Source organism: Tyto alba, unplaced genomic scaffold, assembly GCF_018691265.1.
Source record: "Tyto alba isolate M040663 unplaced genomic scaffold, T.alba_DEE_v4.0 Super-Scaffold_23, whole genome shotgun sequence".
Lineage (NCBI taxonomy): Eukaryota > Metazoa > Chordata > Aves > Strigiformes > Tytonidae > Tyto > Tyto alba.
This window is the reverse complement of record NW_024881297.1, coordinates 27,765,642-27,782,659: the sequence shown is the minus strand read 5'-3', so window position 1 is coordinate 27,782,659 and position 17,018 is coordinate 27,765,642. Positions and strand designations below refer to the sequence as shown.

Genomic DNA, 17,018 nt, shown 5'->3' with positions numbered 1-17,018 from the left:
GCAAGCAGCAGCTTTCTGGGTGACACAGGCTTCCCACAGGCCCGACAGAGCACGGCCCCACTCCAGCAAGGCAGCCGGTTGAAACGGCCAGGCTGAAGCCGGATGAGCCTCAGTCTCCCTTTGGATCAGGCTGGATGGTGCGCAATGCCCCGCGGCTGCAGCAGAGCGAGGAGAAGCCTACGGTCACCAAAGGGAACCCGGGGGGATGGTGGAGGTGACGCCCTGCAGCGGACTCCTCGCATCCCTGAGCCCAGTGTCCCAGGCACCGCGCCGGCGCTCACGGCCAGCAGACTTTCGCAGCAGGAAGGAAATGAGGGAATGGGCAGGTGTTCTTCCGCTGCGGCCGGACAGAACAGGGTATCGGGCCTGAGATCTTCCCGGGAGGAAGGCTCCACCCTGGGGCCTCGGCTACCAGGGAGGGGAGGGCAGCAAAGCCAACACAGAGCAGAAAGTGTTTCACCAACAATAAGCCACAACTTTTATTAATTGATAGAAATAGTACAAATTTTAAATTTAGTCACATTTTACTCTTCTCTGAAACACCAAAAAAGGCCCCTCCCTCTGGCGGCTACATCGTCAATTCCTGCAGAGAGAAACGGTGTGTTAGGGGCCAGGCAGCCCCGAGCCCCCAGCCTGGCCGCCGACACGGGAGGCACATCCCTCCACTTGCCGCCCCCAGGGACATCCCACCGCAAGCTGTTATCCCTCCTCCCCCAGCGCCAGGCCCGCCTGGCCACACCGACACTCACCATTATAGCATTTACAATATCGTTACTGTTGTTCTTCAGGGCACGGACAGCCTTTGCTCGGGACACGTTCGCCTGCGACATCACCAGCTCAATGTCTTTCACCTCAACACCGGTTTCATCAACCTAAAGGAGACAAAAGCCCGGGATTCATGCCAGCCCGACACATGGTTTGCTCTGTGCCTGGCAGAGGAAGATGGGATTGTCTGGATTGGGGCAGCTCCCACTCAGGCCACACGGAAGCTGGGAAGCAAGTCTGGGCACTGCCCAGCCCTGGGGACAGTCTCCTGGCAGTGCCCAGGACAGGATCCTCCAGGCGAAGGACCCAGCACCCTCCCTTCGCCATCATGGCAAAGATGTGGATGAAGGACAGAAAACCACTGGTCTTAACACAAACTCTGGATGGTTTGCGGTCGGCTCAGGTCCGCAGTGAAGCGCCCAGCCCTGCTGAGACAGGCTGTGGAAGGCGTACCTCCTCTTCCTCACTCTCCTCCTGCACGGTGGGGGTCTGTGTGTTTTCTTGGATGTTTGAAACAGCTTCTCCTTGCACTTTGAACTTTTCAGCAGCTGCCAGCTGGGCCTGCTGGGACAGGTCTTCGATCTGGAGAAGGGAAGAAGCGTAAGTGAGGCCAGCCCTGAGCAGAGCAGGGTGTCAGCAGGCAGGCTCAGAGCCGCAGCTGTGCTCCACGTGCTGCAGCGGTGCCGGCACATCGAACGGCTCTGCCGTGCCACCCAGCTGGGAAGCCGGCGCTCAGCACAGACCCCGGGCCTGCCCACATCCCTCGGGGGGGCACATGGCAGCTGGGATCCACCGGCAGCAGCCGCGGCACACGGGTGGCAAGGAGGAACCGCAGCCAAGCGGCCTGCCAGACACCACGCAGTCGGCTCACCTTCGCTTCCCCAAAGACTATGTAGGTGTCTGACGCTGGGCTCTTGTACACGTCTGGCTTTGTGATGACGAAGAGGATGTTCTTAGATTTCCGGATAGTGACTCTGGTTACTCCTGTCACCTGGCGAAGGCCCAGTTTAGACATTGCCTGAATAACACGAGAGGAACATGTGAGGGAAAGAGAAGTTACTGAGACAGCCCAGCCTGTGAAAAGATGCATCTGCTCATCTGCTCTCCAGAGACCTGGGTCCAATGATCGGTGCGCTCACACAAATGAAAATGTGCATTTAACTGCTGCAGAGAAGCACTCCTGGGCTTTTAGCCTTGACACTGCACTGGGAGCCTGAGAGGGAACTCCAGTCCCAGGACTGGTGACATCGACAGCACAGCCCCGAGCCGCCCCCAGACACAAGGATTTTTCCCATGAATGGGGCATCCCCCTGCCTGGGGGGGTAGAAAGTCGCACAAACCCCTCGGCTCCCAAATGCCCGGCTGCTAGTGTACAGGACCAGGAGGCGAGGAGCTGCAGCCCTGAACAGGGTTCACTGGGCGAAGACCCCTGCACTTGGGGATACTGTGCCAGACCCTGAGGCAAAGCTCAGGTGTCCACGGGCAGGCTGTTTGCTGTACACGGGTTTGGTCCATCCATCATCCCACCTTACCTTCCGTGCTTTCTTTTCACTCCGGCTCTGTTTTGCTTTGCTAACAGGTTCTTCATCTATTTCAGCTGCTGCTGCAAGCTGCAAGGAGAGAAAACAAGAGGGACCCATGAGAATCCTGGGACTGCAGTGGACAGCACCAGCAGCGATCCTGCTCCACAGCTGCTGGGTGCAGGGATGTGGCTGGCACATGCCACCTGCCCTACCTGTGCCTGCTGTGTTGTGGCCTGTGTGGAGTCTTGCTCTTCGAGCTCTGGTACGGATTCATCACTGTCAGACTCTGTTCCAGACCCTACAGAAACAAAAACACATCACTCTTTCCAGCTCAGGCAGGTCCTGGGGACACGGCAAGATCAAAGAACCACACTGCTTCGGTGCAGCCTTCGTTGCCGGGGGTTGTGAGTGCTGATGCAGGTTCCAGTTAGCATGGTTAAGCAGTGTCTGGTGGAAGGAGCTCTCTCTGCAACCCCAAACGCCATCAGCAGCAGGTGGCCCAAGAGCCTATTCTGAGCACTCTCACCATGGTGGAAGCCGGGTGCCCAAGCACCACGGGTGCCCGGAGGCTGGCTCCAGAACACCAAGTCCCCAGGAGGCAGCCCCAGCCTGAGCTGCTCCCCCAGTCTGAGGCACCACACTGGCCAGTGCGCCAGCCTGGCTCGGGCAGGAGCGCAGGGCAGCGCTCCCTGAGCCGGCAGCAGCCTGGCACTGACAGGGACTCCCTCAGGGCCCCTCGAGCACACTCAGGCAGCAGTGATGCTGATGCTGCAGGAGCTCAGCCACATGGCACAGAAACAAGACCCAATTCACCAAGTCCCCAGGGCTGCTGCACCTTTCCATGACTCCACTACGGGAGATGATTTGCAATTACCTTGAAAACCCCCATCAGGGAACGGCATCTTTGGATGCTCAGGTGGGCCTCTGCTCTCAGGTTGACCTCTGTGCCAGGTCCTGAAAGCTGCTGTGGCCCGGGAGGCTCGGAGGGCTGCCAGCTCCTGCGCCACTGCTGCAGTGCCACCATTAGCTTGCGAACCACGGCACAGCCATGTCTGACCACACAGGAGTGAACAAAGCAGAGACAGGTGTCTCCAGCCTCAGAGGAGGCCAGAGGGTGACCATGACACCCTCTCACGCAGCCATTACCTGAATTCGGTCCCGTTTCCTTCCCTGGAAAGGGCCTCTTGCCCACAGCCACGCTGAGCACGCAGGAGCCTTTGGCAAAGCTCTCTGCAGGCTGTCGGTGCGTGCCTGGGGGATCCCAACAGCTCAGGCAGGCAAAGGAGTTTCCCCAGAGCGTGGGGACAGGCCTGTTCTGGCATCAGCACTGCCCGCAGCGCTCCTTCGCTGGCAGACGGACACGGGGAAAACCACGGTGGACACCACACACACACACAACAGAGTACAGGCACATGGCAGCTCTTCCCAGAGCCTCAGTGTGAAGCCAGATCAGGCAACAGTCGCAGCGCCCACACCACAAACCACACCGTGCTCCGTGCCCGAGAACGCGCATTAGTGACACTGACCCGCTGGCACTGCACCATGCCGAACCTGTGGCCACGGGGCATCTCCTTTCCCCGGCTCACCGGCTGCTCGGGCAGGCTGAGCTTGCTCTGGCATGGTTCAGGCCTGCCTCTGCCGCGGCACTTCCGCAGACTACTTGACTAGACCGACACACCAAGCGATGTAGGGGCACCCGGGCCCCGTATTCGGGTTAGTATCCAGTGGGCAGCCAGTGACACTCCATGCACACGGCAAACCGCGGCGGCAAGTACCCTTGTCATTCTTCAGGACAGGCTGCTTGGCCGGAGGAGCAGCGGCCTCAGCGGGGGCCACGGCTGCTCGGGGAGAGAGGTCCACCAGGATGGGCTGCACCAGCGGCTCGGCAGCGGGCAGCTCTGGGGGGATCAGAGGCGGCAGGTCGTCGTCGTCGATGGCAGCGCTGATGGGGGCCGGGGCCTTTGAGGGGGGCTTGGATGGGGGAGGGCGGGGGGCCAGCTTGGTGACCTTACTGGGAGGGGTCTGCTTCTTCGTGGGGGGAACGCTTGGTGCAGGAGAGGCAGCGGGGGGGTGTTTACCTGCTGGGGCAGAGCCAGGAAGGGTGGCTTGTGGTTTCTGGGGAGCAGGGGCAGGACGATTAGCCGATGGCTTTGGGGGGCCACCAGGAACCCCTGGGGCTGGGGCAGCTGTGCCTGGAGCAGGAGCTGGCATGCCAGGTACCGGGGTGGGGGCTGGCGGGCTCTCGGGAGCCACTTCAGGTGCCGGGGGGGTGGCTGGAGCTGGTGTGGCTGCAGCAGGGCCCTTGGGAGGTGCTTTGGCTGCAGGGGGGGCAGCTGGAGCTGGCAGAGCCACCAGCACTGGAGTAGCAGGGGCAGAGGGAGCAGATGGGGGAGCAACAGGGCTGCTCTTAGGAGGCTTTTTTGCTGCAGGGGCAGCGGCTGGAGCTGGTGGAGCTGCAGGAACTGGTGTGGTTGCAACAGGGCTCTTGGGAGCTGCTTTGGCTGCAGGGGGAGCAGTGGGAGCTGGTGGAGCTGCCATCGCCGGTGCGGCAGGGGCAGATGGGGCAGTGACAGGGCTCACGGGAGCTGCTTTGGCCCCAGGAGGGGTGGCTGGAGCTGCCATTGCCGGTGTAACAGGTGGGGAGCTGGCAGAGACTGGGCTCATGGGAGGTGATTTGACTGCAGGAGGGGCAACTGGAGATGGTGGAGCTGCAGGAACTGAGGTGGCAGGGGCTGAAGGAGCAGACGGGGCAGTGATGGGGCTCACGGGAGCTGCCTTGGCCCCAGGAGGGGTGGCTGGAGCTGCCATCGCCGGTGTGACAGGTGGGGAGCTGGCAGGTACAGAGGGAGTGGAGGGGGCAGCAACCAGGCTCACGGGAGCTGCTTTGGCTGCAGGAGGGGCAGCAGGAGCTGGTGGAGCTGCAGGAGCTGGTGTGGCAGGGGCAGAAGTAGACGGAGCAGAGACAGGGCTCACAGGAGCTGCTTTGGCCCCAGGAGGGGTGGCTGGACCTGTCATTGCCGGTGTGACAAGTGGCGAGCTGGCAGAGGGGGCAGAGATTGGGCTCATGGGAAGGGATTTGGCTGCAGGAGGGGCAGCTGGAGATGGTGGAGCTGCGGGAGCTGGTGAGGCAGGGGCAGAAGTAGACGGGGCAGAGACAGGGCTCACAGGAGCTGCTTTGGCCCCAGGAGGGGTGGCTGGACCTGTCATTGCCAGCGTGACAGGTGGGGAACTGGCAGAGCGGGCAGAGATTGGGCTCATGGGAGGTGATTTGGCTGCAGGAGGGGCAGCTGGAGATGGTGGAGCCACGGGAGCTGGTGTGGCAGGGGCTGAAGGAGCAGATGGGGCAGTGACAGGGCTCACGGGAGCTGCTTTAGCCCCAGGAGGGGTGGCCGGAGCTGCCACTGCCGGTGTGACAGGCAGGGAACTGGCAGAGATAGGACTCATGGGAGGTGATTTCACTGCAGGAGGGGCAGCTGGAGACGGTGGAGCTGCAGGAACTGAGGTGGCAGGGGCTGAAGGAGCAGACGGGGCAGTGACGGGGCTCATGGGAGCTGCTTTGGCCCCAGGAGGAGTGGCCGGAGCTGCCATCGCCGGTGTGACAGGCAGGGAACTGGCAGAGGGGGCAGAGATCGGGCTTATGGGAAGGGATTTGGCTGCAGGAGGGGCAGCTGGAGATGGTGGAGCTGCAGGAGCTGGTGTGGCAGGGGCTGGGGTGGCACATGGGGCAGTGACAGGGCTCACGGGAGCCGCTTTGGCCCCAGGAGGGGTGGCCGGAGCTGCCATTGCCGGTGTGACAGGTGGGGAGCTGGCAGGGACAGAGAGGGCAGCAGGCACAGGAGCTGCTGGTGGGGAGACAGGGCTCATTGGAGCTGCTCTGGCCAAAGCAGCCGTGGCTGCTGCTGTTGGTGGCTCTGGGGCAGACGTGGCAGCTCCCAGAGAAGGTGTGGACAGGACAGGAGCCACGGGAACTGCCACAGAGGCAGGCGCTGCCAGAGGGTCCAGGCTCCCAGGAGGTGTCCTGGCCACGGAGGGTGGGACCGGGTCCCCCACCGCTGGGGCCACTGGGGCAAGACCTATGGGACAGGTCTTGGCAACAGATGGAGCAGCTGGAACCAGTGGAGAGACTGGAGCACCTGGGGCTGGGCCCTGTGGGGTAGCAGCAGGACTACCAGGAGACATCCCAGTTGGCACCAGAGGTGCATGGGGTGACAGCGGGGCCAGGGGGGCAGCCAGGAAGGCAGGAGGAGAGATGGCACTGGCCAGGGCTGGGCACTGGGAAGGAGTGAGGGGGGGCAGGGGAGAGGCCGAAACAGGAGCCAGCGGGGTGGAGGCAGGGCTGCCAGGAGACACCGGTACTGCCGGGGCAGCCGCTACTGGTGCCATGACAGGGCAGAGAGGGGCTGCTGCAGGAAGAGGAGAGCCTGGGCTCTGGGGACAAGCTGCAGCCTCGGGAGGCACAGCGGGAGCGGGCAGGAACGCTGGAGGGGGAAATGCGGCAAGGGGAAGGGAAGGGGGTGGTAGGAGAACAACCGGGGCTGCCCCAGGGCCTCGGGAAGGAGCACAGGCTGCCCTGGGGCCAGGGAGAGGAGCCGGGGCTGCAGCTCCTGTGGGGCTCAGAGGGGTGGCAGGAGGGGCAGCTTTCACAGGAGAGGCAAGAGCTGCAGGAGGAGAACCAGGGCTCACAGGTGTGGCATGGGGAACTACTGTCACTGTGTCAGGAACAGCAGCCAGAGCAGGAGATACTGGGGCCGGGAGTCCCGGAGACACTGGGCTAACTGGGGCAGGCCCTGGAGATCCTGGGGCTGCAACACCCATTGGGGACTGCGGAGCTGGAGGAGGGGAAGTGGTAACTGGGACCTGCAGAGCTGGGGCAGGGAGCTGGGGGGGAACAGAAAACACGGGGATGGCCGCAGCTGGGACCACAGCGGGGGAAATGGGGGCCGGGGGGCTGGCAGGGTCAGGCAGAGCCACAGCAGGGCTGGTCGGCTCCGCTGGGAGAGCCTGGCCAGCTGGGCCTGGAGATGGAGTCAGAGGTGGGGAATGAGCAGCATGAAGAACAGCTAAAGGAGAGAAACAGAGTGAACCCGTGAGAGATGGGAGAGAGGGAGAAGGCAGGAGAAGGCAGCCTGCCCAGCACAGCCGGCCCTGGCCTTCCCCCCAGCCTTTGTGCCCGGATTCTAACGCAGCAGACGAACGTCTGCCAGGTCCAGAGCAGAGCAGGATGTTCATCTGCTTCTGGACACTGGCATGAATTTTACAGAGCGCGCTGTGCCAGTGTGTGAGCTAGCTGACGGGTGCAAGGGACAGAAGAAAAAACCCAGTCCAGGGTCAGTACAGCCACCCCAGGCTTCAAGCCCTGGCATGGCAGGAGGTGGCATCTGAAATGGGCTGGGCACGACAGGAACCTGACAGGGCCGGCACTGGCTTTGCTGCCAGCTCTGCCCTTGGCTCTTCCCTACCAAAGGGGTTGCCACAACCTTCACGGAGCCCTGGCCAGAGCCCCAGTGCTGCTCCTGAGCCTGGGAAATCACATCCTGGGCTGGTGGGAGCAGCGGGGTGATGAGAACCCACCCGAGAATTGCAAATAAAAGTAAAATTTAACAGATTGGTATGCATAATTGTTCCAGGAACACTCTGGCAGAGGGCAGCCCCCCTTCAGCCCCGCTGTGACACAGGCAGACCCTCCCGGCAGACAGGTGCCCTTTGAGGATGAGGATGCTGAGGCACAGGGAGTGGCGTGGCACACCCACACCGAGGGGATGGGACCCCGAGCCCTGACTCCCATGCAGAGTGACCGGTGCTCCCCTGTGCAAGCTGTTAGGGTTAATGTAACTGCAACCACCCAGAAGAGCAAACTGGTTAATGTGGCACACGAGGTGTTAACGAGGAGGGTCCGGGAGTACCTGGCACTGTGACAGTAGCAGTAACAGGGGCTGCGGGAGGAAGGGCAGCTGGAGCTGAACGGGTGAGAACAACAGTTTATTAAGGCAAGTCCTGGCGACTGAGAGCACACACCCGCCTCCAGCCAGCGCTGAGAGCCCAGAGAGCACCCGGCCACTCCCAGCGTGAACTGGTGATCAAAGGGAACCACCCAGGGAACAGGCCGTGAGAGCCAGGGAGGGCAGCGCTGGTCCAACCAGCACAACCGGCACCGCTGCAGGTCGGGAGAGCAGAACCAGCCCCGCCGCACACCCACCCTTCCGCAGCTCCACACCCACGGCACCAACCCCAACCTGGAGGCAGCGTGTCCCCGCACGTCTGTCCCAGCACGTCTGCCAGAGGGGAGCGCAGCCGGGCCGGCCGCCAAGGAGAAGCCACCAGCGGCTGTGGAGCCCAAATCACAGTTGAGTTCGCAGATCCCATCACGATAAGGAAGCAACAGATCTCCTCCCACTTCCATGCAGAGCACTGGCTCCCGCTGCTGCAGCCACAGGCAGCGCTGCACAGGTCACCCACCAACTCACAACAGGGCTGCCACTGCCTGCGTGTCCACTGCCCCTACCCAAACCTCTCACACTGCGATATGGGCTTGTCACAGACTCGGGTCCTCGCCTCGCTACCATCCGGAGCACTAACACGTGTGTGGAACTCACAGCAGCCTCCCCCTTCTCTGCCCCAAGCGCAGTGGCCCAGAAGACACTTGAACGCCCCATTTCCCCAACCTACCCCGAAACACAGGGTGGTGGGAGGAGATGGGAACCTGTCTGGAGCTGGGCAGCCACTCAGCCTTGTGCCAACAGGTACCAGAACAATTCCTGCCCCAGGGAACCTACTGGCACCTCAAAAAGGAGCAACAACCCTTTGCCAAGAGCTGAGCTGGTCCCGAGCCCTTCACAGAAAACGGCCTCCTCTGGAAAGCTCGTTTATCCCTGTTCCTTTTCCATCTCCACCAACACCTCACCAGCACCATTTGAGGATGTTCCTGCAACAAGCATGGTATTTCCAATTCACCACTTCTCCACTGACAACCCCACCTCTCTCGTGGCCCCTCTTGCAAACACAGCGAGACGCAGAACTCTCAAAAAGCACATATAATTTTTAAGTGATGCTTAAACCAATCAGGCCACAGAGCCTCCCGCAGCCCAGCTGTCCACTCCTGAAAGCTGAAGCCCTGTGCAGCTGGATTAGAGACCACTGTGCCCAACCTCACAAGCTTTCCACAGACCAACCAAGCTCTAAAGAATCAAATGAACATCAAAGGAAACTGCCTGACAACTCCCACCCATGGTGTGACTTCCAACCCTGCACCAGCATCCCCAGCTCCTCTTGTGCTGCCAGATCTCACACAACTGGCTCAGCAGAGATGGGATAAACGCGGCGGCCCTCGCACTCACACACACCCTTTGTCTCCACTCTCCACCTGTGGCTCCTGGGATCCCCCCGTGCTCCCCCAGGCCCAGGGGAGAAGATACTCTTAACAGCATTTGCTGCTCAGCACGTGCCGTCCACAGTCAGCTTGTACTGACCTACATGTGCCCCATGAAGCTGTTACAGACTCAAGAGCGGCAGAGCCTGGGGGGGAGAAAAGGTGCGAGTTGTCACCCGAGACTGAGAGAAAAGCTGTCCTGGGAAGAGGAGGGGAGATGCTGGGAAGTGGCCCCACCACAGGAATCCCAGCTATGCCTGGAGAGAGACCAAAAGCACAGCAGCGCCCTGAGACCCGACATCACGGCTGTCACACTGACAGCTGCCACCAGCGAAGCTTTCTGCCAGCACCTCCCGACCCTGGGGAAGCCCTGGCCTCCCTCATGGTCCCCAAACTCAACACGCCCTTTGGGCAGACCCCTACGCACCATCATGGGCCGTGTGGCTCCCCCAGGCTGGGTGACAATGCCTGGCACACCTTCAAGGCAGCGTAACCAGCAGCACAGGCTGGAGCCCGGCCCCCACCCCACGGGTGTTTCTGAGCTGCCTCGAGTCCCGGGGCCGTTCCCCCCCAGGCAGAGAGAGGCTGGTGCAGCAACGCTCCCCAGCCCGGCTGTGACTTTCCGTCACGGAGCCACGCGCCGTCTTCCCAAACCTGAGGGGTCGTTAACGTCTGCAGGTGCCCTCGACTGTCCCAGTCGCTGCCCGGCCGTACCCCGACCCGGCCACGGCCGCTTTCCTCCCCCTCCCGCTGCACCATCACTCTTGATCCGTAACAGGAACACAGACACGATAGTTTGAAGTAACGCTCTCCCAAAATTTTGTGACAGAAGGAGCCGCGAATCACGTCTCTTTAGTCGCGTTTCTGCAGCGCTAACCGGTGCGGTTTTGGGTGGGAAAGCACGGAATACAGATTTCTTTTGCCCACGGGAAGGTCACTCCGGTCTGGGAGCAGCCCGGCATCCCGCGGGCCCCGCGTCCTCGGCCAGTGAGTATGGCACGGCCCGGGAGCCCCCAGAGCCTCCGGAATCCCGGAGTCCCCCCGCTTCCCCCCGCGGCCGCAGTGCCGGGGCCGCTCCCCCCCGCCACCTCACCTGTCTCCGCCTGCGGCTGCGGCAGCTCCTGCTCCGTGGCCGGGACGGTTTCTGTGGCTTCGCCGGGCATTTCTGCGGAAAGCGAGAAGCCGACAGGCCCGGGCTCGCCGGGGCTCCGCACGGTCGGACGGCGGCCCCGGGATCGCTCCCTTCCCAACCCCCTCCGACGGTACCGACAGGCCCGCGGAGACGGCTCGGCCGCCCAGGCGGGACCGGGCACGCCGGGCCCAGCGAGTGCTGACACCGGGGCTCCCCCCCCCCGCCCCGGGGCCTCGGCCGCCCTCCCCCCCACCCCCGGAGCGGGAGGCCCCTTCCCGGTGCGCGGAGCCGCCCCCGCCGGCCCGCCCGCGGCCCCAGCAGCGCCGCCACCGCCCCCCCGGCCGGCCCGCGGGTGACGGGCAGCCCCCGCGGTGGCGGATGGCGGCGGATCCCGGCGCCCGGACTCACTGTGCGGGGAGCGGGGCCCAAGATGGCGGCGGAAAGAGACCGAGCAGCTGAAGGCGCGACTTCCGGCAGGACGAGCGCTTCCGGGGCAGGGGGCAGCGCCCCACCGCCCGGACGCTCTCCCCCCCCCTCCCCAACGGCCGCGCTCCGACGTTCCGGGCCCCGCCGGGACCCCCTGGGGTACGGGGTGGGACCCCCAGGGTGCGGGGTGGGACCCCTCAGCAGGGGTTTGGGGGGGCTGCAGGGCAGGGGCTGCACCCCCCGGTTCTCCCTCCCGGGCCCCGTCCCCCCCCAGCCTCCGCAGGTCCCAAAGAGCAGGCACATGGGTGAGCAGAGATGTTTAATGGTCTTTGGGCAGAAAAAGTACAAAAGAAGGGATGCTCCCGCGTGGGGAGCGGGGCGGGGAGCCGGGCCCCCTGCCCCAAAACACCGGGACCTTGAGGCCGGTGGGGGTGACAGCGGTGGAGGCAGCAATGGCAGTGCCAGTCCCTCGGCGGCTCTGCGGTGAGGAGCGAGGCCTCAGAAGTCCCCTTTCAAGTCTGCAAAGGGGAGAAAGGGCAAGTTTTACAGAAAAAGAGCAGTTTCTCAGAGCCCGGGGGGGTCCCCCAGCCAGCTGCATCCCCACCCAGCTCTCACCACTTCTCCGGAGCCGCTCTCCCCTTCGGGCACGCTCCATCTCCTCCACAAACTGCTCGAAGACCCGCACGTAGGGCGCCAGGCTCGTCTTCCTGTAGTCTGGAGGATTGGGGGGAGCTGAGTGTGGGGGGGGGGGTGTGCAGGGCAGTGGGGAACCCCCCCCGCGACCCGGCCCCAGCCCTGCTCACCCCGCACACGGCGCTTTGGCTCTGTCTCGCCGCTGTCCTCCTGCTCCCCGTCACTGCCGGCTGTGTCCAGCTCGTGGCACAGGGAGCTGCAGGAGGTGATGGGTCACGGTGGGGGGCTGCCAGCACCGCCGGGACCCCCCCGCACTGTGCTCCAGCCCTGTTCACATACCTGATGGTGGGGACAGCGAACGGGTCAAACTGGTCCAGCCTCTGCAGATCCAGCGGCACCGAAATGCGACCTGCGAGAGAAGGGAGTCAGTGCCGGGGGTGCCCAGCCCCGAGGGGTGCTGCCCCGCAGCCCGCCAGACCCACCCGTTTTGGGGTGGACGCTGAAGGGGCTTTTCAGCAGGTGCCCGACCCCTTTGCTGACGTTGATGTCGAGGCGGGGGAAGCAGTACTGCAGCATGATCTCCCAGTCTGCGTAGCACGGCACGTTCCTCCCGGTCCCCACCAGCTGCTGCCGGGACAGGTCAGGGGGCAGCGGGGCAGGTGGGGGGCACCCAGCCCCCCGCCCAGGGCGGCTCCACGGCCACTCACCCGCGTCCGCTCCATCCTGCCCTTCAGCAGCTCCCAGCGCTGCACCGAGTCCCGCTTCCTGGGGAACTCGCCCTGCAGCGGCTCGCGGTGCTGTGGCCGGTGGTCAAGGCTGATGGCCAACGCTGCCGACCCCGCTCCCCCCGCACGGACCCTCCCTCTGGACCCGCTCCGGAAAGGATATCCTCCGGGACGAGGGCCAGCACCTTCTCCCAGCTCTCCGGGCTGCCCAGAATGTCCTGGCCCACCAGCGCGTACTCCTCGAAGTATTTCTCCACCACGCCGACCGACCGCCTGCGGAGGAGCAGGGGGAGGCTCAGCGCCCCGCGGCCGGCGGCTGCGGGGGCTGCGCAGGGGGATCCCCACCGACCTGATGAAGGGGTGGACGGGCTCGGAGAGGTTCACCTTCTTCACAGTTTCTGTTCCACCCTGGGGGGACAGCGGTGGTCAGCCTGGGGGGGGGGGGTGGGCATGGCGGTGCTCGGACCCCCCCGTACCCACCTTCACCAGGGTCAGGTACTCCACAGCGGCTGCCCGCAGCGCCGGGGACCATTTCCGCACCGCGTCGTCACACACCCAGCAGTGGACACCCCTCCGGCCCGAGTACACCCACAGGCGATGCTTCATGCCCAGGTCCTCTGCGGGGGGAACAGCTGGGCTGCAGGAGCACATCGCGACGGGCTGCAGCGTCCACCCGAGCCTGGCAGAGCAGCAAACCCACCGGGCACCAGCACAGCCTCCGCTGACCCCCCAGCCCCGCGAGAGTGCTACCCCGACCCCCGCTTCAGGGTGTTGCTGCGGGGCAGAGCGTGGTCAGGACGTGTCCACAGTGCACGAGGACAGGGGCTGCGTGCGTCCTCCAGACCCTCACCCACGAGCGCGCGGTCGATGATGCGGACGGCGATGGTCATCAGGGTCCAGCACTTGGAGCAGATCTCAGCCGAGCTGGGGGGGGGGGGGGGCAGAGCGCAGCAGGTCAGGCTACTGCCCCCAGTCCCCGCACCCCAATCCTGGCCCTGTATTGCAGCTCGGGCCGTGAACACCCCCCCAGGCACCTGCAGCACGTCCGGACGTCGTCGTAGTCCGTCATGTCGATGTCAAAGACCAGCTCCTTCTCCTGGGGTTGGAAGGCCCCTTGGTGCACCGTGTTGTGCTGGTTGGGCTGCGGGACAGGACGGGCTCGAGAGCCGTGGGCTGTGACCCCTCCAGGGCCCCGAAGTCGGGGTGCTGGGGGGGGGGGGGGCAGGGAGCAGGACTCACCCGGTGGGAGTAGACAGCCCCGATGTCGATCTTGTAGGGGTTGGTCCTCTGCAGCTCCCGCTCCAGCTCCTGGGGGCTGCCGAAGGACTGGAACCGCACGTAGACGTCGTCCCGCAGCGTGAAGGAGAATTCCCGCTGCTGGAAGTAGCCCTTCACCACTGCGGGGGTGCGGGCAGGTTGGGGGGTGCGGATGGGGTCGGGGACAGCGGGGGGGGGCAACCCCGACGCTGCCCCGGGGGGCCGGACCCCTCCCGCGTGTTTCCCTCAAAGCCCCCCCTCATCGCTCTCCTGAGCCCCCCAGCGCCCCGGCCGGTGCGTCCATCCCGGGACCCCCGCGCCACGTGCCCCGGTCCCGCAGCCCTCACCCCGGGGGCACCCCCTCCACCACCACCCCCCCCCCGCAGCCCCCCCCTCCGCTCACCGCCGCCGTAGCCGAGCCAGCGGCCGTAGGCGCCGTGCGGGAAGAGCCGCCGGTAGAAAACCGGGAGCAGCTCGGGCAGCGCCGCCGGCTCGAACCGCGCCATGGCGGGAGCGAAGCGGCGGGAAGCGGCGGGGACGGGCGCCCGGGGGCCGCCGGGAGCTGTAGTCCGGCCCCGGGGGCGGGCGCGGAGGGGGGGGGGTGAGCGGGGCCGGGGCTACGGGCGGGTCGGTACGGGGCGGGTCGGTGGGGGCTGGGGGGGGGACAGCGCAGGGGTGCGGGGACTCCCGGGGGCTGCCCCGCTCCGGGTTAACGATTCCCCGACGGCTGCGAGAGGACCCGCCCCGACGGCAGCCGCGTAGTGCCGGAGCCGAGCCCCGGGACCGGGATCGGGCACCCGCGGGCCGGAGGCGGCGGAAGCGCGGAGGGGGCGGCCCGAGCGGGGCGGCGAAGGGCCGGGGAGGCGCGACCCGGTGCTGCCGGGCGGCCCCGCGGGCTCCCTACGGCCGTTGCGCCGGAGCCCGAAGCCGCGGTCGTTAACCATTAACCGCGGAGCCGCGGGCAGCGCCAAGGTCGGGCCGGAGCCGCTCAGCCGCCGCGCTCCCGGTGCCGCTCCCGGTGCCCGAGGATGTGGCTGTGCCTGGCGGTGGTGCTGGTGGGGCTGTGCCTGCTGCGGCGCTGGCACCGGGAGCGGCAGACGGTGCCGAGGCTCTCGGAGAAGTCGGTGCTGATCACGGGCTGCGACAGCGGCTTCGGGAACCTGCTGGCGCGGCAGCTGGACGCGCGGGGGCTGCGGGTGCTGGCCGCCTGCCTGACCGACACCGGGGCTGCGCAGCTGCAGGCAGCCGCCTCGCCGCGGCTGCAGACCATCCTCCTGGATGTCACCTCCAGCCAGAGCATCGCCGCCGCCGCCGCCTGGGTCCGCGAGCGTGTGGGGGACGCAGGTAGGACAGGGCAGCTGTCCCCAGCGTCACCCCCAGCGCCACCCCTGCCAGCCCCCCGGCAACCTCGCCGGCACAGCCACGGCTGGCGCGGGGCCGTGGGATTCCCCAGCTCACCCCGTCCCCTCTCCCCAGGGCTCTGGGGGCTGGTGAACAACGCGGGGATCGCCATTCCCACCGGCCCTAACGAGTGGCTGACCAAGGGCGACTTCGTCAAGGTGCTGGACGTCAACCTGCTCGGCCTCATCGAGGTGACGCTGAGCCTCCTGCCCCTGTTGAGGCGGGCGCGGGGCCGGGTGGTCAATGTGGCCAGTGTGATGGGCCGTGTCTCCTTTTTTGGCGGGGGGTACTGCATCTCCAAGTTCGGCGTGGAGGCCTTCTCCGACAGTCTCCGGTAAGGCTGGCACACAGACACTGCCCCAGTTTCCCAGTTTGTTTTTACAGGCTTTGGCCGGCAGAGCCTCTGGCCGTCAAACCTCATCCTTGCACAACAGCGAGCGAACGCAGGGGGAGCTTGTCTTAGCTGCTGCCGATGCACGAGAGGAGGGCTTGCGGGGACGCCCAAGACATGAACCAGATGTCACGATGCCTTGGGTCCCACAGGAGCGATCTCCTGGCCAGGGGGACCCTTGTGGGCCACAGGCAGCCTCTGCTCCTCTTTCAGCCAAGCTCATGCAGAGGCAGCCCTGGGTGAGGGAAGGCAAAAGACTTGGCAGGACTTTGATTTCATTCCCCTGCCTGTTTACTACCCAGCAGCAAGGAGGCTGTGACCACGCTGGCTGGCACTGCCTGCCCTGGCACCGAGCCTGTCCCCTCAGACCTTGCCCCCGTACCGGATCCCGCGGGCAATGGCCCCGCGGTCCCCAGATTTCCTTTGGCCCCGTGCCATCCAGACTCGGCAGACATTTGCTCACACGCTGCCTCAGAGACGTGCTGGGGCTGGCGTGGGGTCTGCTGGGGGGTCTCTGGCTCCCCCCCAAACCTCCAGCACGAGGCTGCTGTGCATCCCGCGCGAGAGCCGGTGCCCACGCGCAGCCTGTGCTGGCAGACAGTGGATGCTCTCAGGAGCTGCTCCCGTGTCCCATGGGGCTTTATCCCTTCCAGGCTTGAGATGCGCAACTTTGGGGTGAAGGTCAGCATAATCGAGCCAGGCTACTTCAAGACGATGATCACCAACAAGGAGAACCTGGAGAATGAGATTCTTTCCCTCTGGGAGAGGCTCCCTGAGGAAACCAAAACAAGTTACGGGGAGAAGTACTTGAAGGAGTGTAAGTACCTCACCTAAAGGTTAAGAAATGGCATTTGTCTCCTGACACAAGGCCCGTTCCTGGGGCCGTGGGGTGTCCCACCACCCCATCATCCCACCGAGCTGTTGGGCTGCATTCGGCTCGCGGGTCTCAGCCCCGGCAGCCTGACCGGTGCTTTCTGCCCCCTCAGCGCTGGTGGGACTCAACATGCTGCAGAAGATGTGCAACTCCAACCTGACGCTGGTCACGGACTGCATGGAGCACGCGCTGACCAGCCGCTACCCCCGTGCCCGCTACTCGGCGGGCTGGGACGCCAAGCTGCTTTACATCCCGCTCAGCTACCTGCCGTCAGCCCTCACCGACACCATATTCACCCGGTTATACAGCAAACCCGCCCAGAAAGCCTAAAGCCGGGGCGCGGCGTTGGCAGCCAACGGGCAGCAGCAGCGTGGGCTCCGGCATCGCCCTCAGCCGAGGCCGTGCCAACAGGGTCCTGAATTTCTAACGCAATGTACGGCTCACAGCCCGCTGTCCCCTGCTAGCAGACCTGTTTGCTTCTGAATAAAGACAACTCCTCCTCTGCACCTGGCAGGGCTTGATTTC

At 64.9% G+C, this 17,018-nt stretch overlaps 4 protein-coding genes across 6 annotated transcripts; 1 reads left to right on the top strand and 3 right to left on the bottom strand.

The window, feature by feature from the left end:
* Positions 1-454: 454 nt before the first annotated feature.
* Positions 455-11,268, bottom strand: NACA (nascent polypeptide associated complex subunit alpha). The gene is made up of 8 exons (XM_033007112.2): positions 11,195-11,268; positions 10,748-10,819; positions 2,501-2,586; positions 2,298-2,375; positions 1,637-1,783; positions 1,219-1,347; positions 750-872; positions 455-583 (listed from the first exon to the last, which is right to left on the bottom strand). The coding sequence occupies exons 2-8, from the start codon at positions 10,815-10,817 to the stop codon at positions 569-571; spliced, it is 648 nt and encodes a 215-aa protein (XP_032863003.1). The 5' UTR covers positions 10,818-10,819; positions 11,195-11,268; the 3' UTR covers positions 455-568.
* LOC122153771 (nascent polypeptide-associated complex subunit alpha, muscle-specific form-like) lies at positions 2,593-10,672 on the bottom strand. The gene is made up of 2 exons (XM_042796554.1): positions 5,603-10,672; positions 2,593-5,410 (listed from the first exon to the last, which is right to left on the bottom strand). The coding sequence occupies exons 1-2, from the start codon at positions 7,515-7,517 to the stop codon at positions 3,945-3,947; spliced, it is 3,381 nt and encodes a 1,126-aa protein (XP_042652488.1). The 5' UTR covers positions 7,518-10,672; the 3' UTR covers positions 2,593-3,944.
* A 248-nt stretch (positions 11,269-11,516) lies between the features above and the next one.
* PRIM1 (DNA primase subunit 1) lies at positions 11,517-14,432 on the bottom strand. 3 transcript variants are annotated; one of them, XM_042796566.1, is made up of 13 exons: positions 14,231-14,432; positions 13,810-13,967; positions 13,605-13,711; positions 13,421-13,494; positions 13,051-13,187; positions 12,920-12,978; positions 12,734-12,843; positions 12,553-12,644; positions 12,328-12,472; positions 12,185-12,254; positions 12,016-12,101; positions 11,828-11,926; positions 11,517-11,730 (listed from the first exon to the last, which is right to left on the bottom strand). In XM_042796566.1, the coding sequence occupies exons 1-13, from the start codon at positions 14,331-14,333 to the stop codon at positions 11,711-11,713; spliced, it is 1,260 nt and encodes a 419-aa protein (XP_042652500.1). In that variant the 5' UTR covers positions 14,334-14,432; the 3' UTR covers positions 11,517-11,710. The 3 variants fall into 3 exon arrangements, with proteins under 3 accessions (XP_042652500.1, XP_042652501.1, XP_042652502.1); XM_042796567.1 differs by having other exon boundaries at positions 12,328-12,469; XM_042796568.1 differs by lacking the exon at positions 12,328-12,472.
* Positions 14,433-14,494: 62 nt separating this feature from the next.
* LOC122153772 (retinol dehydrogenase 16-like) lies at positions 14,495-16,999 on the top strand. The gene is made up of 4 exons (XM_042796575.1): positions 14,495-15,171; positions 15,304-15,562; positions 16,273-16,436; positions 16,606-16,999. The coding sequence occupies exons 1-4, from the start codon at positions 14,856-14,858 to the stop codon at positions 16,821-16,823; spliced, it is 957 nt and encodes a 318-aa protein (XP_042652509.1). The 5' UTR covers positions 14,495-14,855; the 3' UTR covers positions 16,824-16,999.
* The last annotated feature ends 19 nt before the right edge of the window (positions 17,000-17,018 follow it).